The sequence below is a fragment of the Peromyscus eremicus genome, chromosome 22 (assembly GCF_949786415.1).
Source record: "Peromyscus eremicus chromosome 22, PerEre_H2_v1, whole genome shotgun sequence".
NCBI classification, from domain to species: domain Eukaryota; kingdom Metazoa; phylum Chordata; class Mammalia; order Rodentia; family Cricetidae; genus Peromyscus; species Peromyscus eremicus.
The window spans coordinates 32,998,824-33,021,045 of record NC_081437.1 but is presented as its reverse complement, the minus strand read 5'-3'; the positions used below and the strand labels follow the sequence as shown (position 1 = coordinate 33,021,045).

General features: G+C 43.1%; 1 protein-coding gene across 2 annotated transcripts in view; it reads right to left on the bottom strand.

The window, feature by feature from the left end:
- The window catches only part of Nbas (NBAS subunit of NRZ tethering complex), a 280,100-nt gene that overhangs the window by 40,567 nt on the left and 217,311 nt on the right, over positions 1-22,222 (bottom strand). For both annotated transcript variants that reach the window (XM_059248639.1, XM_059248640.1), the window contains exons 45-47: positions 8,960-9,178; positions 6,564-6,766; positions 4,403-4,492 (exon numbers count right to left, since the gene is read on the bottom strand). In XM_059248639.1, the coding sequence (XP_059104622.1) occupies positions 4,403-4,492; positions 6,564-6,766; positions 8,960-9,178 (512 nt within the window). The remainder of the gene's footprint in view (positions 1-4,402; positions 4,493-6,563; positions 6,767-8,959; positions 9,179-22,222) is intronic.

The following is a 22,222-nucleotide window of genomic DNA, read 5'->3' as shown; positions in this document are numbered from 1 at the left end:
GACTGAGCATTCTTGACAGAATTCCAGGCCTTGGTTTCCTTACTTGTTGACAGACATGGATAGTGCTGCCTGCCCCACAGGGTTAAGTAGAAAAATGTAGTAAATGCAATGTATGTAACATACCTAGCACATGCCTAAGTACTTCAAATGATGGCAGATTCTGAAGCAGTAAAGCTTGAACACCACTTTTAAAGATCAGAGAAGAAGGTGTAAGCTAGGCCGCCTCAGGTGGAGTCGGCAGCCTGAGTGCAAATCTGGATGACATGGGACATTGATATAACCCCACAAGGCTCAGGGAACATCAGGGAAGGGGCAGAAAGAATGAAGAGCCAGAGGGTGAGAGGGGCACTGTGAAGTGGTATCCTGTAGACCTATGGCTGTTGCACACCTGAACTCACTGTGGCTAGGCTTCCTGCAGAAGGCCAACAGCAAGGCCGGTGAACACAGCCCAGACAGCATCAACTAGATCCAGTGGGCTGAGATGCGGGGCAGGGAGGCACACACAGCAAGAGTGCATAAAGATGGAAGAGAACATGCGGTGGAGGGAGAGGCTAGTTAGCGGTGGGTGTGACCAAGATACTACATCATGCAAGTGTATCAAAGTGTCCATAAATAAATGAAAGCTATTTTAAAAAATCACATAGAAAGTTGTTTGAAGCCCATTTCTGCCAACAAATCCAAACCAGTTTCACATAACATGAAGCTGGTGCTTTAACTTCATACTCAAATGTCAAGGTGAGTAGGATGAGCTCCAATGTCAGAGAACCGGATTCATAAAGACCAAATGGAAGTTAAAACAACCATAATCTATCTCACTATGGTGAACAATAAAAATACAAAAGATAATTAATGGAGCTTTACTATGAGTAGTGACTATCAAAACTACCCTATTCATGTATACTGTCATCAGTCTAAAGTGTAAGCAAGGAAACGCTCACCCAAGGTCACATGGTACGAAGTGGGGTCTATCTCACCACCTTGAGCAATCTGCTGCCTTGCCTTGTCAATTACTGTGTAATACAACTGAGCCATTCTGGGACATATTACATAACACTGAAGCAGAAACTTCAGTTACTGATGAGATACAGAAAGATCATCATAACACTTTCCAAATAATTGTGTTGGACTCTGCTATTCCTAGACCTTATTGTACAGTTAATAACATCTGACGTTTTGGAGAGACATGTTCTAATTTTTAGTTGAAGTTTCAAATACATAATCAAATTATGAGACAAGCACTTTTACCCACTGAGTCATTTCATCAGTCCAGCTGTTGAATGTTTCCAAAAAGTCTTGTTTTTTGTAATCTTATGCAATAACTTAATTTTTCACATAAACTAGAGATGTATAGTTTCAAAAGATGATGTCACAGACACATATCAAAATATGGGAGAGTTTATACTCTCATAATGTAAATTTAAGGTACATGAACTGCTAACTGATTCATTATTATTTCCTATCTGCTATGTGTGTTACTCCTTCAGACATGAGCAAAGGTCCAGGACATGATTTAAAACCCTTGGGACACTAAACCTTAACGTCTAGAGGCAGGAATGTGCAGAAACTGACGATGCTATGCACTGCCCTCCATAGGTTCACGAATTTGAACATTAGCCTCTAGCTAGTGGGACTATTTTGGGAGGTTGGAGAAGAGAACATTTAGGGGGTGGTCTCAATGGAGGAAGATGACCGGGGGCAGGCCTTGGTTTATAACCTGGTTCTGCTTCCTGACCACCCCGCTGTAAGCAAGCAGGCTCCCACTCCTGCTGCCTCAGCTATAACTGCTCTCACCTGTGTTCCCCTCTGTGCTAAGACTGCATCCTCACATCATGAGCTACAGTAAATTCTTCCTCCTTTAAGATGCTTCTATCAAAAATGTTGTCAGACTAGTCTAGCTAGCCACGTCCAGTGAGGTGGCTGAGGCTGTTAATACTGTCTGAGTGCTATGTGCTCACAGGATCTAAAACCAGCACAGGAGAGACAGGTGCCCAGGCGAGGCCTGCTGCAGTGAGAAAGCAATTGACACCTGTTCTAGCATAAGCAAGAGTTCACGCTGGTAGAGCATGGACGATGAACTGAGGCTAGCCACACAGGCATGGGGAACACACCTACAATCCTAGCACTTGGGAGGTACAGGCAGGAAGAACAGAAGTTAAAGGTCATCCTTGGGCATACAGTGAGGTTAAGGGCAGCCTGAGATACATTTAAACCTATCTCAAGAAAACAAAACAGAACAGAACACCTGAAAAATAACAGGCACACAACCAATAGTTACTTCACACATACTCCAATTCTTAATCTTCTCTGCACTCTCCCTGGCAGAAACATCAGGAGAGTATACACGTGTCTCAAATAGCATACAAATGTAAATGTGTGTGCTGGCTGATGATATGCATGAGCAGGGGTTAGTCACCATGGATACTCACAGGACAATAGACATTGGTTACACTGTTGGGAATGATGAAGGCTTGTAAGACAAGAGGAAGAGGAAGGGCAGAGAGGGCCTGGCATAACACCTTCAGGGGCAGCAGTTGGGTCAGATCCAGAAAGGGGTGACCGGAGAGCAAAGCTGTGGAGAGGGTGGAACCCCACGGCCCTCCAGAGACTTTGCCTGCAAATACTTGGAACATGAACTCTGACTCCTCCGTGGACTAGGCCAGGTACTGGGGAGTGGAAAACTACGCGAACAGTAGCTGTGCCAGCTCAAGCATACTTGCTGGGAATACAAGTTATAACATTATCTTTCTTCTCTTCCTTTTTTCAAAGAAAGAAAAATGCACTGAAGCTTTTCCCAAAAATCCTTTGTTATTCTGTCTCTGGAATGAAAAGGATGATCTTGTTCTGCTTCTCTAGTCTCTAAAGTCTTTTTAAAGCTTGAAACAATAAATAGCCTGCATTCCAAAGACCCAGGGTACATTCTTCAGTGGATCTGGCTAGAAATTCATGGAGGTGGGGGGAACATTGTCTTTAACTGTGAGATGGCCTCAGGTAGACAGGATTCTACAAGTTACTGGAAGTGATCTATACAGTAGCAGAGACAGCCTTTCATCTTCACAGGCCAGGATCCACAGCCAACCCTACTTGAGAAGCTGGCTGCTGCTAAGGGTCCACTCCTGGGTGCCGGAACTAGAATGGCAGCAGCTGTGTGTAACACCTAAAAGGCACCTCAGTGCACGTGGGCAGCGTCTCCTCCTGTCTGCCACCCGATGCACCTGCACTGTCCAGGCAGCGTCTCCTCCTGTCTACCACTCGATGCACTGTCCAGGCAGCGTCTCGGCTAGAATTCCATCACCCTCTCCTCCCAATAGACTCAGCTCAGAAAATGGGCCCCTGTCACCCACTGCATTTCGCACTCTGCCCTCTCTTGTCCTCCACTCTGTGTTCAGCATGGTCCTTCCCTCTCTACAGTAGTTCCCAGGGCTATGTGTAAGCTCATCTTCTCTGCAAAACTGTGAGATCCCTGGGCTTACAAGTTACTTCTAATCCATCTATAACTCCGTAAGACTTAGTAGAGCAGGACACACAGTAATCATACAGAATAAACATGTATCTCTTTAGAATAAGGGATCTGAATTGGGCATTGCTACAGCAATTTTCTTATTTGAAGATCCACAAGCAAAAGAGGTTTAGACAACTACACAAGGTAAGAGACAGAGGAAACAGAGGGTCCTATTTGCAATACTTTCTCATATGCATTGACACAGCTTGTTCTATATCCTCTCAAACTGGGGCAAATGGAGCTCATGAAGACATACTCTCATAGCATCTGCACACTAAGCATGGACTTAGAGCCAAGCAGAGCCTGCTTCTATGGCCCCTGGCAAGTGGTGAGCTTTTATATCAATTCCTGATGGCAACAGCATACAAACCCAGACTAACCATCCTAAGAATTAAATTCACAAAAATAAGTGGGAAGTGTTACAAGTCAATAGAGTAGAATACACAAGTGGCCATGTACCTTTATTGAAACTATATGAAACATATGTGCACTTGAATAATAATTGGGAAGAAAGGCTCATATATTTAAATTATTGGTCCCAAGTTGGTAGAACTATTTTGGGAAGGATTAGGAGGTGTGGCCTGTTGGATGACCTATGTCACCGGGGTTGGGCTTGAGGTTTCAAACCCTCATGCCAAGCCCAGTCTAGCTCACTCTCTCCCTCTAACTTGCAGATTAGATGTAAACTCTCAGCAACTGCCCCAGCACCATGCCTGTTTGCCTGCCTGCTGCCATGCTCCCTGCCACAATGGTCATGGACTAATAACCCTCTGAAACTGTAAGCAATTAAATATTCGCTTTTATAAGTTGCCATGGTCATAGTGTCTCTTCATAGCAATAATAAAGTAACTAAAACACAAGGAGAGCCCTTTTGCAGAGGTGGACTAGCTGTCCTGATCTTACCCGTTGTCCACACTGGTGTGGACTGCCCCAACAACACCTTCCAGGACCTGGAGGGGGTCACGTGGCCCACAGACTTCAGCACTACTGCCACTGTGATGAGAAAGAAAATAACTGAGTCAGAAGAGGTCACTCAAGCCTCAAAAATACAGTTTCTGTTGACCACTCAGGTGAATCCAGTTGGATTGTGGTGTGGTGTTCACTCACTGCTCTGTGCTCAGACTGAAGCGCTGAGGATGGAAAAGTTGGCCTCCCTTAAGGAGCTCAAGGTTTCAGTCATGAGCACATTTCTACCAGGAGAACAACGCAACCTGCTTTGTCATTCAAAAGCAACTGAACGTTACAGCATTCTCAACATTAAATATAGTAATGCTCTAAATCCATTAGCTTCACACTCTGAAAAATCAGTATTTACATGGAAAACCCCTTTATCCATACATTTTTACATGTAGGCGTTTATCGCAAAGAATCGTTGGTTTGGTCTGAGGCCCCTGGTCTCAGCTACAACATCAACACTGGGCCCTCACTGGGACTCCTCCTGGACATTCCATTGCTGCCCTGTGTTGCGGAGATCCTGCAGCCCTGGGTCTGTAGAACTGACATTCCTCGCACCCCATCCCTCCCTACCCCTCTACCTGCCCACCCACCCCCGACACTCCAGCATATCACAGATGGGCTTCCATGATGAGATTTTTCCTTTAGTTCTTTTTTTCTTTTTTCTCTTGAATTTTATTTTTTTTTTGAGGTGGGAAATGAGTGGGATTGTGAGGCATGATGTGAAAGAAACAAACAAAAAACATTATTTACTCACTGTCTAGAACTCTTGAGAATTCCCAATACGCAACAGAGGAAAAAGAAATTTCATGCACATTTCCAGACTACTGTTGGATTTAAACCACCAACTGGACTCAGTTCCTCCCAGGTCTTTGTCCCTTTGTGTCCCTACCCACTGGCCTAAACTGAGGTCCATGCAGGGGCCTCACCCAACAGTGCTGGCCTCTCCATGATGCTGAGCCTTCTATCCCTGCAAGTTTTAAATCCACATTGGTCAGAGGTCTTCCGTGCACTGCCATTAGAACCAGTCTGACCAAAGAGACGTGATCTGAGCCACGTCTCTAGTAGGAAAGATGCCATCCAGGCACTCGGTTCTCTAAACGTTTATTTTGTAAGCTTTATCTGGTTAAAAAACTATAATTATAAATGAAAAGGTACCAAATATGGCAAATACATATCTGTTATCATTTGGAAATGAGTGGTTCTTAGAAGCCACAGCAGAGAAATCACAACATACTAATAGAATAAAGCTTTATTAATGTGGAATTTGTTATTTCTAAAGTGGAGGGCTGCTGCATTTTGTCTTCTCTGCATAAAATTACTAGGTAGCTCAGAGCATTAATGTGAAAACTGGATGAGGCTGGGGTAATTAAACTGATAAAGGCTCATTTGATTTCAGTTTAGCTTCAGAAAACTGACATGCATTTAATCAAAAAGTTCCTCAAGAGCAATACAGAATTACAAAGAATGCTTAAAAGGAGAATAAATTAAATACAACTAAATCTCTTAGCCTAATTACATTATTCACAGAGAGCACATGATGCCTCATTATTCCCTTAGCTTCCCTTCTCTCCTCTCCAGCCCTCTGGCTTGCTGTGCACTAATGTGCCTCTGTGGGGACAGGAAGCCAGACCGTCTCCACTGCCAATCCTCCACCACTCATGGCAGGTAAACGATGGCCGACACCCACTCTCCCTGGATCAGTCGTGACTTGAGTTCATCAAAAGAACTGCTTGGGCACCATTTCCCACTGCCTCTAAGAAGGAGAACAAGAAAAGGCAGGAGCTGAGCAGCCACACTGAAGCCACAGGCAATCTGGCTATGGCTACCCGCTTCACACGTTGTTTGTCTTTTCTCTTGCTTCTTGATAATGTGAAGAGGTGAAGGAGTCCAGCGAGGACACATATTCCTGGTTCTCCATTCTCAAGACACTTTAGGTCTTAAGAGTCTGAACACTCTAGATGTAATCCCTCAGGTTTGTAAAACACTGATAATATGACATACCTCTACATCTCTGAGGATAGTTTAGCTTCACAATGACTATGGGGTGGGTATTACTATTGGTGAGATATTATCTTAGGTCTTCTGTAATTGTTACTTTATAGCTTACCTCAATGCAGAAATTATTTTTGTGATTGCACTATGCACTACATCCTTGGGTGAGATGTTGACAGGACCGACAGCCACTTCTAACAGCTGTTGAATCATTCTTAGTGGCTGGCCATCTAAACACATGGCTACAGCTTGGTCATGAAGTTTCCCTTTTTCTGAGCGGGACAGATCGTAGAGGTAACTGTACTTCTGTAGTATTTCCTAGAAAGAAAAAGCAATCAACACTGAAATTTTAACAAGAAGTTAAGTGTGTCTACATACACAAAGCATATTTAGAAGGTCTACAAACAAAATATATTCCTATCATTAACAGCACATCAAGAGACAAGAAAGTCTTGTGAAGAGAGGGCGCTGTGTCCACTGCCAGGCATTGCAGTGGATCCAGCCTTCTGCAGGTCAGAGATGGGGAAAGAGATGCAGAGTCAGCAAGAACAACACACAGACTTCTTTTCTGAGGGATAAAAGATTCTCTTCTATTTTATTATTCTTTCTGTTGCTTGTTATACTCTGTTCTTATCTGTTCTGTTCTTCTACCTTGATGTTTCTCTTCTGTCTCTTTCCGGATGACTTCCTTTTAACTATTCCCTGATGACTTCCTTCTAACTACTTCCTGATGACTTCCTTCTCATTACTTCCTGATGTCCTCCTTCTCTTCTTTATTTTTCCCCTTACAGCTTATATAGCCCAGCAGAATCTTTCAAGCAATACAAAAATTACAACGTAGTTACAGTCTATTTTTTGAGTAAATGATTACAATGAATACAAGTAAAAACAGCATGTTTTCCATAGCCCTTACATGATTAAACATTTTACGTATTACAGATGAAAAACAAATTATCCCCAAGAACCCATAAATAATTAAACATTTATCTTTTAGATGCCTCATAGATCAGGAGCCTTTCAGCCATAACTATTTACATAGGCAGTAGTTTTGATAACTGCCAGAAAAACAGGTTACTAGTTTCACCTTTCATATTTTAGAGTCCAGTCCAATTATCTTAACTAACCATCCAATTCTTTGTTTTCCAGTTACATGAAGTCAATTGTTTGAAGCTTTGTTTTAGCTATTATGTACACTGAAACCAATGAACACATTTACAAATATCAGAAAGAACTTGGATTAACTCCTGGGATTCTATTGTTTTCCTAATCTTTCACCTAAACTACAGCCTATACGGCTCCTCAAGAGAAACTCCTAAGTCCTCCTGCATGACATTTCCTTGCTCCTACTTTGCATCTTCTGCAGCCCCTGCTTTTCAGGGGCAGGGGGGCAACATTATATCCTACCTTTGCCTATATTAATGAGTAAGGGCGCCTGGCAGCAATTCCAGAGGACCTGGGTTGGACTTCTAGTATCCACATGGCAGATCACAACCATCTGCTATTCCAGTCCCAGGGGATTAACACCTTTTCTGGCCTCCATGGGTACTGCACACATGTGGATCACAGACATACATGGAAGCACAATATCCATACACATAAAACAATTAAAATGCTCAAAAATATTGTTAAAAATTAAAAAGAACAAAGTATATGAGGACCTCATATGATTTTCGGTTTTTTGGTAGAGTCCTAATACACAGGTCCTCAGATCCCACCATGGGAAAGGAATCCTAAGTCTCTTGGTTGTTTGGGGTACATAAGAGGCTTAGCTAAAAACCCACTAGGAACAATTTGACCAGTCAGAAAATTCCTATCAGTAAGAAAGTTATATTAGAAGGATGCACAAGAAAAACAGGATAAAGTGTAGGCATATTTAAAAACACTGTTAAAGCATGCATGGGAAACTAGCATTTCTGAATTTTTTTAAAAAACATATGGAGTTAGACTTAGAAAGTAAACCAAAACCCCATAGTTGAGACCATTATGGTCAACATGTGCGACTTCAGAAGTCCCTCCTCACCTGGGTACTCATCCAGTGTCCCTCAATTCCTGCTACCCGCCACCTACCTTAACCTCTTAGTAGATACAATCTTTGGCCCAAACTCCTTTAAAAAGGGAAATGAAACCAATAGATAATCGAATAATAAGAAGATCAAGGTAAAGACCTGAAGACTGCTTTTCATGTCTACAATCCCATCAGCACCACTGTTCCAGCTGGATGGTCATACTCACAGAGGACTCTATTTAAGAATGCAGGGTGATGGGACCTTTTAAGAGACAGCACAGTAGGATTCCAGCCTTTTCTTTCTTTCTGTCTCACTAATGATGATGTGAATGGTTTTGTACCACCACATGATAACACAGGCCTTCCGGCAAAGAGGCCAAACTCCCACAGACTGAAACTTTTAAAACTACGGCAGAAATAATGTTTTTCCACAGCTCCTAACGTGGCTTTGAGATGAACAGGACAAACATGGTGCCACCAGTCGTTCCCGGGTTTCTATTTCCTACCTGCTCACTGTTCTTCAAGCTGAGGACAAAACTGTGGCTGAGGGTTTGCAGGTGGGCAAGTGATGTCTCCAGGTGAGCCAATGCATCTGCATAGGTGACTTGAGAATCGGGACCTGCCTGGGGCTCATCTTCTGGATTTCTTTTCCTTGGCTTCTCTATGAAGTGCTTGACTGTCTTAATGGTCTTTCTGGTCATCTCTTCACGTGCTTCCACGGATAGCTTCAAAAAGACATTTAAAAAGTCAGGAGAAAAGGCAGTATTATGTTTAGCTCATTCAATAGGTATTAGAGGGGTAGAATAAAAGTTATATTTTAACATAAGTTAACCAGTGGTTAGTATTTCCACTGTTTTTTTGTTTTTTGTTTTTCTCTTGTGAAGGGAACAAAAACAGTGAAATACGATTTCTTCTACTCAGCTGTTAAGGTAAACTATAAACAATGACAGTAGTCAAAGAAGGTGAGACTGGAAAGGGTGAAACTAGACATCACACCGACTCTCGGCCCAAGTGCAAAGTCGGGGACCCATTTACAGTCAGAATTTCCAGTTCTGATCACGTATTCGCTGTCAAGTAAAAAAACCAGGACACATGGCCGTGTGTGGTGCACGTCAGTAGTCCCAGCTCTTCCGAGGTGGAGGCAGAGGTAGTTTACGTTTGAAGCCGTCATGAGCTGAGTGGTGAGATCTGAAAACTCCTGAAGTAACTGAGATGGGGTAGGGGTAGGAGATCCACAGACACAGAGGCAGGAAGATTTTAACCAGAATAAAGACTATAAAAAGGAAATTCCAAAGCAATCTAGTTGACAAGATGAACAGTAACTAGCTTAGGATGAATTAGTGGTTAACATATTATACAGTTATTAAAATTAGAACTATAAAATCAGTAGAGCAATTTTACAAAGTGCTTCCACAAAACACTAAATTTTAGAAATCAGGACATAAAATCATCTGTACCATACTTACATTTAAATTTAAATTATATCTATACACAAAACAATTTTTTGTATATATTCTACATTTTCTGTGCACATAAACATGCATATAAAATAGCTGTAGAAAAATAGGTCTGGCCATTTCTATATAGTACAAGTATCTATTACATAGACTATCATACATATGAATATGATACAAAATGTCCGTGACAGTGTTCCGGCTCTGAGTCGTCATCCCCTCTCTGCTTTCCTGGCGTTGGTAACAGTGCTGTGTTCATCCCCTCATTCCCTGACGCGCCGCAGCCTCTGCATTGGGTATGCAGGGCTTACAGTTCCTATTAAGCACATTAAGCTCATTTACCTTCAAGAACACAAAATCAAGTTCAGCCTCACCTTCTGGGAGGGAAGAGTTTCTCTGAGCACCCCCAGACGCCTGCTGACTAGCTCCAACAATCCATCTCCTGCTGACTACCCAGAGCCCACTGTTGTATATCCTCAAAAGGACTTAGTGTTTGTGTTTTTAAAAAACAGATGACATCTTACACTTCCTATTATTTCCTAAAATTCGTCACTGATATATTTCTAAAACATGGAAGTAAGCTAAAAGACAAGCACCAGACTACACTAGAAGGTAAATATCCCCCCACCCAAGCTCCAGGTTACCTCAGAGAATTGGTTTGAATGTTGGCAGCTGACATTTTTTTAATTCTATAGAAATGCTGATTAAAGTTACCTAGCAGGCAGTTTCCATGAAATTGCACTAAAGTCCTGCTCTGTAACGCAGCTTCAAAGTGTACTCTGTGGTCTCACTTTACCATGGGTGATGCTACTTAGCAGATGGTATGCGATCCAAAAAGCATCTAACTCAGTGGTTCTCAACCTGTGGGCCACGACCCTCAGCAAACTCCATCTCCAAAAATATTTACATTACAATTCATAACAGTAGCAAAATTACAGTTATAAAGTAGCAACGAAAATGATTTTATGGGTGGGGTTACCACAACATGAGGGACTGTATTCAAAGGTGCAGCATGAGGAAGGTTGAGAACCAGTGCTCTAACTGGACAGGATTAATTGGGGCATTGGCTCTTCCTCTCAGTCAATAGAGTACTCCTCTCTGTAGTTTAGAAACACAAGACACTACAACTATATCTACGCCTGCTCAGCAGACCTTCCCCTCCTCCACCCAGGCCATGCTAAGTCCACGAAAGTAAAGAGGAATGCAACTTGACTCCAGCGCACGAACAGAGCCAATTCAAGAGGCTGAAGCATGAGGACTGACAACCTGGCCTCCCTAGCAAGACTGTCTCAAGAGAAAAATATAAAATGGAGCCCTGGAATCCATACCACGTGGTACTCGGAGAGCTTGTTCTGACACACATCACATAACTTCCTCCGGGCATCTTCCGCACCCTAGGTCTGACAGACTATCACTGAGTGCCCAACTGGCTGAGCACTGTGAGAAAATCAAGGCTGAATAACAGTGCTGTGAATCTTCTTTTGACTCATTTATGCTTTTGCCCCCAAAGTTTAATTTGGACAGTTATTTGAATATGCCAGCTTGCCTAATATTCTTCCTACCCCAGTGTGTAGTACAGAGAAGTCTTGAGAGTAAACTAGCTAGAGAACAGGAAAAAGGGGAGAGTTCTACGTGTAGGAAGCAAAGGGGTGGAGAAACAGTAGGTCCCTGAGCACGTAGGTCCAGGTGGATCATCACTAACCAAGGCTTCACTCAATAGTGACAAATGCTGGGATGAAGGTACAGGAAACTGGAAGGGAGGTAAATTCGGGTAATTTATGTCTAACATTTACTACCCAGTCCCAGTTGTCTGACAACTTGACAAACATTTTCAAGCTTTAGTTTCCTCATCAGCAAAATGTGAACACCTTCATCCACCACATAATGTATTAAGCAATTAAGTAAGACAGTATATCAAGCCATCATTATCATTCAATGCCTACAGAAAGAGCTCAATAAATGAGCCTAAGTTTAATCTGACTAACTAACAAAGGCCATCCTTCCTACCCACTGGTTTTTCATATTCCTAGTGTATTTCTCATGTAATGCTTTTATACCAACCCCTTTTAAAATGAACACATCAAATTGCATGGCATGAAACTCAAGCTGAGTCCAAGCTGACTCAAAACCTAGATTCCAGCCACAAGCCACACAGTCTCTAACTGCTGCCTCAGTGGGGTATTTGCTCGTCCTTTTATGGCAAGAGAAATCTCCACTCCCACTTCAACAGCAAGCATACGGAGTCAAACTACATCCAGCTGGTTCTTCAGCTCCCACTTTCCGTCTACTGAAAAGTCTGCTCCAGCATCCATGTGCACAACCCAGCTCGTACGTGTATAGTAACTTGGCTTCCCCAGCATCCCCCAGCCTTGTCTCTCTCTGAACTACACACTCTCATACAATGTGTGCTGGTCACCCTGACTGCCTTCAACAGTTTAGACTCTGATGCTCAGACTGCACCATTATCACAAAAGGCATTTTCTTTTCCCACTTTAACAGATTCTTCAAAGTAACTATCTGAAAATAACTAAATAGCTCTGTACTTAATGTGAATAAATAACCTTAAGTTCATTTTTTCTGAGCTAGCTAGGACTGTAGGAAACAGTTCTATGCTAAAGGATGGAAGGGTTTTTATCCCACTGTGCATTTGACTTAACTCATGCTTTTTCACCATTTTTCTTCCTAAGAACAAGTTCACCATGGGAGACTCCAGAGCCTGGTTAGGAAATGGAAGCGCATCACTAAACCTTTATTTAGACATTTATTTCCTTTACACTTTACGATTATCAAGGGGACAGGAATAACAGGGAAAAATGAAAACTACCAGAGTAAGAAATAGCAACTTCTTTACTATACTGCTGGTCACACAATAGCTTCATTACTAAAATTACTTTTGAGGTCCATCAACATGTCATCAACACACATTTTTAACATGATAACACAGATAATTTTTTTTAACTACTCTTTGTACCAATAACTGCTACTAAAGTAATGTGGATTTTGTGAAATTAAGACAGGTAGTTAGCTAGGACAGTTAGATGTGAGATGGCTCCAATGAGTGACGGTGCTTCTTGCTGGGCCAGCATTCAATCCCTGGAACTCACATGATGGAAGGGAAGACCTGAACCCCACAGGTTGCCCTCTGACCTCCACATACACACAATAATAACTGTAAAAAGTTTTTAAAGGTGAATGGCTGAATTTTTTAAATTACTGAACAGATAGGTACTGATAATCTGTTTTTTAGGTTCTACAGAAAAATGAGATAGAAGCATGAACTAGGCTCATAAAGAAAGAATTTATGACCGGGATGTAAGGAGGAGAAAAGGTTGAAGTGTCAATGACATCAGCACATTTTCCTGGATCTACCTTCAGAATACACCTGACTCTAAGGACTGCCTACCTTCACTGTCACTCACAACTGAGACACCATCGCCTCTCCTGGAGAGTGCTGCCACGGTGATAACTTGTCCCCTAATATGATAGATGGCATGCTCAGCAGACACCAGCATCCCTTCTACCAAACTGCCTTGTCAGCTTCCTTGCAGTTGGGATCACCCATATTCCAGCCACTGAAATGTGAGTTGAATTGACAGGTGCCATTTTGAAGGAAGGCAGGAAAAGCGCCCATGGATCATGATTATCCATTCTTTTCCACCTCAGCCATGGCAGTTAAGGAGCATGTGGGGCTCATGTAGTTCTGACACAAAATGACAGGGCTCCCACCAGCACAGATCCTAAGTGATTTGTGATATAGAGCTCCTACTCCATTTGGACAAGGAAGGACCATTAGACTTTTGCACTGTTATACCACTAGGAACCTCAGCCATTTCTGACAAACAACAGATGTAAGAGTAATGGTATGGGGGGTTTTGGATATCAGACCAGACACTGCAAAACTGTATCTACACTTGGGGTGCAGATCACACACCATATATACATATAGCCTGTCATATACCATATATACATATAGCCTGTCATATACCATATATCCATATAGTCTGTCATATACCATATATCCATATAGCCTGTCATATGACATATATCCATATAGTACATCATAAACCATTTATCCATATAGTATACACCATTTATCCATATAGTATATCATATATCACTTACCTGTATAGTATACCATATACCATTTATCCATACTGTACTGTACATACCATATAGCCATTCATATAGTATATAGCACATACCACATATCTATATATCATGCACCACATATCCACATAGTATAGCATATACCATTTATTAATATAGTATATCATACACCATATGTTTATATTTGTATTGTATAGCATAGAACATTTATTCATATAGCATATCACATACTAATGAATGTGAAGGTCTAGAGAGGCTAGAATATCAACATTAGCAGTATGTGTTGGGTGTTACAGGATTCTATGGTCAAATACTATAAATGAGAAATTAGTTTATCAAACTATTATCCAGACTGTATGTAGGAACCAAATAGAGTAGAGAAATATCACAGAAATTCAGGTCTTCATATGGTTAAACAATTGCTATTTACACACCAGTGGTAGAAGGCAAGATTGAGAAATCCATGGACAGCAAATGGCAGGTAAAGCCCTCAGAAGATTAAAATGCTTCAGGAGAAGATAAAGCAAGGGTATGGCACATGACGCAGGACAGAGATCCAACTAATGATGTGGACCTCCACAGAAAGCCGATAGCTTTAAGGCAGCTCTTTCTAAACTGAGAGAGATTATGGATGGGGGTGGTACATCAAAGAACTATGGTACAGGAGAACATGTCCCAAAGCAAATAAGTAAACAAAGGCTCCAAAGATGCACATTGCTAACAGGTATCATGTCTACGTGAACTCAACTAAGTTTCTGAGATAGTGGTAGCTGCCACAGCCACAGCTTAGATCCTTGTGGACATCTCAAATTAACACCTGAGGCTTTGACCTTGTCCAACAGACTAAGGGAAGAGGGCACACTTTCAAGGACTCAGGCCCTTCTCAGCACTATACATGGAACTGTGGAATGAGGTAGGAAGGACCTCACTGACATGGAAGGAGGGAGTGGGGTCCCAGAACTTGGGTCTAGACTAATTAAGGCCTACACCCCACTTCAGATAGAGAAGCCTCCAAGCCCCACAAGCCAGATGTCAAGATGCCAAGCAGCGGTTAATGGAACCATCTGTGTGCAGTGGGACTGGGCAATACTGCAGAGCTTTGGCCACTGAGTTCCTGCTCCAGATCAGACCAGATGGGAAATATGACCCACTGGAAACTACCTTGGCAAACGTCATTCTTTCTCTGACCTCCTTCCTTGTCCTTCTACAATCAGTTTAGAAACTCAGCTCTAAGGACCTTCCTGACTCCTGATGTCATCTCCAAGCTCATCAATCCCCTCTATGTGGTCCACAGGCACAGTTTTCTACCACAATTAAGCAACGCCCTTCAAAATAAAAACTGTGTTAAGTTTGTATCCCTACAAGGTAAAAGAACTACAGCGAAACTACTTAGCAACTCTAATAAACCAGCAGGGGGAAAAGGACCTTCGAAAAATCCAATGAAGCATTATGTTCCCTAAATACTCACGGTCCAGAATGCTTGAAAGGCTGCAGGTTATCAAGACTGCCCAGTGCCCCACTGTAAGGCTCCCAGGAGACAAGAACTACAAAAAAAAACAACTTAAAGGATGTGACACAATAATACAAACTGATCTGAAAAAAAAAACAAAAACAAAAAGTATGCCATCAGGACAGAGACAGGCCAGAGGGATCAGAGGTCACATGGGAAGAGTGCAAGGATGCCCAACTGGTAATGCTCCATCTAGTCACCTGACATTTTCCAAGACACAGTGTTCCTCGGTCTCAGGCAGGGTGCTGGTAAAACACAAAATGAGATCAAGTCCTTGCCCATGGCTATGTCACAGTCTAGTTGGAAACATGAAAAAGTGAAAAGCATTACAAAGAAGTATGGCCACTATGCAACTGGGGCAGCTATGGGGGGGGGGGGGGGGCTGGGCTACTGAAGTCTTTAGAAGGGCACTCCATCCAGAAGGGAGGCAGGCACAGGCAAGGTCAGGAAAGAGCTGCTGGTGAGAGACATTCTTAAGGAGAGGCCAAAGAGTGAGTGGGAATTCCGGCAAGAAAGAGAGTCTGAAGAGGTCACCAGTCAGTAACACACAGGCAGCTACAAGCACACAGGCTTGGCTGGAATGCAGGATGCAACAAAGACATGCCAGAGACAGGGCACAGGGTGACATCACCAGAGCCCTAAGTATCAGGCTGAAAGCACTGTTCTTAGATCTTGATTCCTGGGATGTGGAGAAGGAGCTCTGAGAGGAGAATGATACTGGCAGTCATGGCGCTTCCGGAAACGGCTTCATTGAAAGTCCACAGGGACAGTATTCAGATGCAGGCACCTTAGGGCTGAGAAACCCCACCAACAAGACATGCTTTACAAAGCGAGCACGTGCGGCTTGACTCTGAACATAGAGCTGGCATTTGAGAAACAGGTGGCCTAAGAAAACACACTTGCTTCCTATGGGTAGAAAACTGGGCTCTCTGGTCCCACTGCTGACAGGACCATATAAAATATTAGGAAAGCCACGAGAAAAATGGATTTTACTCAGATATTCTTAGAACCAGTTCATTTGAAATGGGATAGAATTTATTAAGTACTATTGAGTAGACAGTCTTTGCTTTAATGCTATTTAGGAGGCCCTTACTCCTTCCCTCTCTCCCTCCTCCATTTTTATGCTCAACACTGTAACACTGACCATGCGCTAGGCCCAGCCTTGGCACACAGGCACACAAGTATAATCTAAGACACTCTACCTTCGAACATGCATACTAATGGAAGAGAAGATAAAATTAAATCTTTATAAAATGTACAGGAATATAAATGAAGTATGTAGATAGTAACGAAAAAAATCTGCCTTAGGAAAACGGAAGTCTACAAAAAGGAGGCAATGGCTGACCTAGGACTTGATGGGGACAAGTAACCCGGGGGGGGGGGGGGGGAGCAAAGGGAGAGATGACTTTAGGGCAGAAAAGCAGCTTAAGAAATTAAACAAAGGCTAGTACAAGAGAGAACGGTCTAAGGTCATTACTCCTCATCTTCTACTGAGCTCTAAAACACCTCAGGGATATAATGCACTCTCAACAAAAACACTGGCTCACTATTTGAAGGCGTCTCTTGGGCACAGAAATGGATGCAAAGCAGCAGCTGGCAGTACATTGGAGGAAAATCAGAGAACAGGTTTTAAAAATACCCAAATATTCCAAAGTTTGATCCTCAAAGATAAATACCATTCCTCTGCCAGTTTCAATCCCATACTATCCTGGAAAAGCTCTTGCTAGTATAAAACAAGTGTCTGCGTGCGTGCGTGCGTGCATGCTTACATGTGTATTTTAGCCAAGGGAAGAGATTCAAGGGAAGGCTAAGGTCACCTCACAGGAATGGTTGAGCAACTGAAACTTTCCACGTAGGTCAGTGGTCTTCAACTAAAGAACATGTGCTCTGAGTACATATCCAAAAGAAATATAAATTATAAATGAATTGATGCTAACTCTGATCTCAATCTAGTGATAAGTGATAGTCACCCAAGGGCTCATGAACATTTAAACCCCACCCACCTCCTAAGATGTACACTTGGAATATCAGTTTATTTTCATGTTATTTAACAACAAAAATTTAGCTTACCTATGTTATTCTCATCAAATAAACACAATAATTGTAGTAGTAACACAACACAGAATTTTAAGGAAACTATTAGAAGCTAATGGTCTTAGAAATTTTTCCAACTTAATTTCTATTGACAGAATCATTTCTCCTATAGAAAGCAGATTTTTAAGGATCAACATGCTGCATAATGATGAAATCATATGCAAGTGAAAACTGCAAAACTCTGAGTACAAAATGACTATCTAATCCTGCGCCAACAGAACAGACCAAACCCTAGCATGGCTTCTACAAGTCAGTTCATTTCTCCCAAGGAGGGTCCTTTAAAAGGTCTAATGACAAGCTCAAAGCTTCCAGGACAATTTACTGTTGTTCTAGCCAACACCTCATGATAGGCTCGTGTGACCCTCTAAGAGCCGTTCCTTAGAAGTGTGCAGTTATTAAGCCTGCCCGCTTCACAGTGCAACTCTCCTAGCACCCAGCATCTTTTCAGGAAACACATTGCTTCTCTAAAACATGCAAGGAGGTAGCTCATATTCACTGGCAGTCCTTATAGGAAGGGGAAGGGTCTGTTGCTGGCCCCACTTCAGCTGAACTACTACCTTCTGTCAAAGACACAAGAAGTTTGCTTCCAGTTGGCAAAGTCGGATGGTGTAGTCGCTCTGCCCTTGGCCCCCAGTATCCTTCAGTACCTTCCTTCAATCCAGAGCAGCATTTGAAAACTCTCCAGCCTGGTTAGACAAAGCGGAGCTCAGTTTACTCTGCACTCTTCCTTCCCGTTAGTTCTTAGCAGGTAGAATCTATCTTTACCTCTTTTACTCACATTCCAGTACCATTTCACTTGGATAAACCAGAGACAGTCTGAAAGAAGGGGCACTCATCCTGAGTGCCAAAGATGCATTTGTCCTTGTATGGTAAAGAGATGGGGAGATCCCAAATTTCTGTTTGTTATACTGCATAATAGTTTCAAAGGAGAAGGCATTATCTACAATACACTGGAACTTATGCCCTCCTTTGTAACCAGTTCTAATTAGGATAAAAACTTTACACATAGCATAGGAGAGGGCAAGTCAGCCATCTTAGGGTCTCTTAGGTACACAGAACACAGGTTCAGGGCCACAGCCTGGGAGCACCATTTTGCTAATGTATTGTCACCTGTGTAGCAATCAGCTGATCCTGACCTCAGAAACATCTATTCCTGGGCACACAGAGTACTATGCCAGGATGGGAGAGAGACTGGCAAAGCAGAAAGAAATCCTGTATTTGCTATGAGCTTCTCCTGGCTAATTTTAGTAGTAATGGAAGTGTGTGATCCACTATGAAAAGCTCTGGGTACCCAACTCTGAACGACTCAACTGATTCACCCAGTGGCAAATGTGGGAGATAGGAGAGGCTGTTCTGGGGCCCGAGAAAAGTCTGGACGGGGTGTGTGGAGCTGAAGGAAGAACGGCCTTTAATGGCATGTGTAAAAGAACTGAAGGATACCTTAAGCTAATTCCTGGATATGTTTTCTTACTCAGCCACTGGCCAATTAGTTGGGTTGGCAGCTTCAATTATTTTGTTCAATACCCAGATCAAGAAAGACTGTATATCAAAATTCAATTACAGAGTACACATATATTGAGAAACACATGCATACATTAAAAGTAAATAAAACTTTGAAAAGCATATAACCCCTACTAAGATGAGATACAATATGATAACTCTTGTTCCAATCTCCAGTCTGTGTTCTCGTTTCTTTCTTTTGTTCTCAATACTTACTACAATGTCTTAACCTAATTACAAGATCTTGCCAATGCTTTAAAATGCATAACTTTAAAACACCTGTAACTTGGCTCTGATGTCAGAATAACTTATAGGGGCTACAAAGGAGCCAGCAGTCACCTCAGCTGCCTTCAACTGGCTTGATTCTTAAAAAGCAACCACTTTCTTCTCTGCCCTAGTCAAACACCTCATCTCTCGGTTGTGCTGCTAACAAATGCCACACACGGCATTAGCCAGAGGACTGTAGGCCATCAGAGCAGGACCAAAGCTGAGTCTCCATGTTACAGCATGTTAGGCACTAATCTTAAGTTACACACACACACACAAACACAAACACACACACACAGTCTCTATAAACTGCCTCTGAAGCCATGTGGAACTGACTCAGTGCTAACACTGGCAGGTTAGCTCAGGCAACCCAGACTTGAAGTAATCAGCACATAGCAAGCCAGGGACACGGGGGCTGGCCCAGGGTGTGACAGCCAGCACAGTGGGAACTTTCTGTTTGTTACGTGTGTGTGTGTGTGTGTGTGTGTGTGTGTGTGTGTGTGTGCGCGCGCACGCTCTCTCTCACTGTATCTCTTTGGACATGAATTAGAAAGCATCATCACTCACTCACTGCTGAGGGATAGTGTTCTGGACTACTACCAGCAAAAAGCCTTTGATGAAGCTAATATCACAGACTCCAGAAGACAGACATGAGGCTCCATGACACCATGACTACTGAGATAGCTAATCACGTGGCCGGCCTCATCTCCCAGTGACACGAGCTGGTAATTTTCTCGTCACCTAAAGGGTCATTTTAATTGGAAGTTTACTTGTGTCTGAAATCACTCTAAAACTGACGTGTATTCACACAGTAGAGATGAGGCCCCCTTACACGCAGGGGAGAACGTTATCTCAGCTGAGGAAGTTCTCCAAGGTTGGACCTGGATGAGACTTAGGTTGTCTGTGTCTGACATGAGCATGCTATTGAGAACTATGGTGTATCTCAACACTTATCAAATCAGTTCAGTTCACCAGACTGGGAGGCTGCGTTGTGAAGTGTGAATCTTCCTAGGCATTCCTGGATCCCTGTAGATATCTCCTCATTTGCTCTGTCCTCATGACAATGTATAAACTGCCATCAAAGCACACTGATCCTTCCATCAGGTGGGCTGGACATGAAATGCCTGCCCTGTGATTAGGAGCTTTGCTGAGGGATTCAGCTAACCGTGTTGGGTAGACGGTACAAACTCCTAAAGGGTAACACAACATAAGGCCATGTAGACAGGCACATGGCTGTAGCAGAGTAACAACCAGATGCCGAGCTCCTCCCGACTCGTCCCATCAAATGCTGTGATGGCCTTCCCACTGGGGGTGTCCTGGTCTCCACATGGGTGCCGTCTGCTCCCTTCTTCAGTCAGCACAGAGTTACTCCTCTAGTGAAAATCCAGCAGAATCCGCCTTAAAACTCAGGTCTAATCAGTCATTTCCAAGATGAGGTCCAAACCTTTTAGCCAGGCTCCTCCTCATCTCCAGCTCCATGCCCGTGACTCCACCTACAGTGTGTCTATCTGTGTCCATCTATCTGTACTCCATGCCTGTGACTCCACCTACAGTGTGTCTACCTGTGTCCATCTATCTGTACTCCATGCCTGTGACTCCACCTACAGTGTGTCTACCTGTGTCCATCTATCTGTACTCCATGCCCATGACTCCACCTACAGTGTGTCTACCTGTGTCCGTCTATCTGTACTCCATGCCCGTGATTCCACCTACAGTGTGTCTACCTGTGTCCGTCTATCTGTACTCCATGCCCGTGATTCCTACAGTGTGTCTATCTGTGTCCATCTATCTGTACTCAGCTGGAAACGCCCCGTTAATTCTTGCTAGATCTCTCTGGAATATACCTTCTCAAGTCTGTCCTGCTGTGGGGCCCAGGACAAGCACACACGCACACACGCGCACGTGCACAGACACATACACAGACTCAGGAGCAATACCTCTTCTACAATGGCACCCTTCCTGAACTGTCTCAACCCCACTGACTCAAGGCCACACTCTTCATTCACTTAACACCTTCATCTACGGAGCACTCCCCATGACCACCCAACAAGTAAGAACAAGTGACACCTCGAGAGCTGTACTTCTGAGGACTCTTGCTCATAACCTGACAGAGCAGCTGCATTATCTGGAAGGGCAAGCGGGGCTGCTTCTTACAAATTCCTCCACTGCACAGGCTGGGGACATATGCATAAAGAGCAATTAGGAGATAAACCTGGTTGTAAGTGTGGAAGGTGGTTAAGGGGCAGGGCAGAAGCCTTATGATGTAGGAGGAACAAGGCTGGAGCACTGAGAGGCACGCTACCCAAGGTTCAGTGCTGAATGGTAAGTGGTCAGAATGACGATGCCTGCCAAGGAAAGGCACAAACTGGGAGGGGTTATGTCCAGACCTCCTGTCCCCCACTGCTCCTTTTCAGGTTAAATGTTTTAATATTGGCTGTGTATTATTCTGAGCTTTATGTATTCTTCTGTCCTTTCAAGGATTTACACCTCTATGAATTTAAAGCTTCATAGGAAGGGGGATGCAGCTACTCCCCAGCTTATTAATGAAGAGAACTCTGGGGCTACAGAAACAACACCAGCCTGGCAACCCTCCAGACCCTCTATGGGGGTAGGAGGCATTGTCATTCATGACTATATGGTGCACATGATCGTTGACCAATTTTCTATTTCTTACTCAATTATCACCTTAGTCAATTGGAAATAATTTCCCGAGCAAAAGCAGAGAATGAGTTCAGCTTGCTAGTCAGGCCAGTAATTATGATCACCCCAGATGCACTTTTGCAGCCAAATCAGCAAGCAAAAGAAGAATGCCATGCAAGGCTTCGAGGCAGGCATGG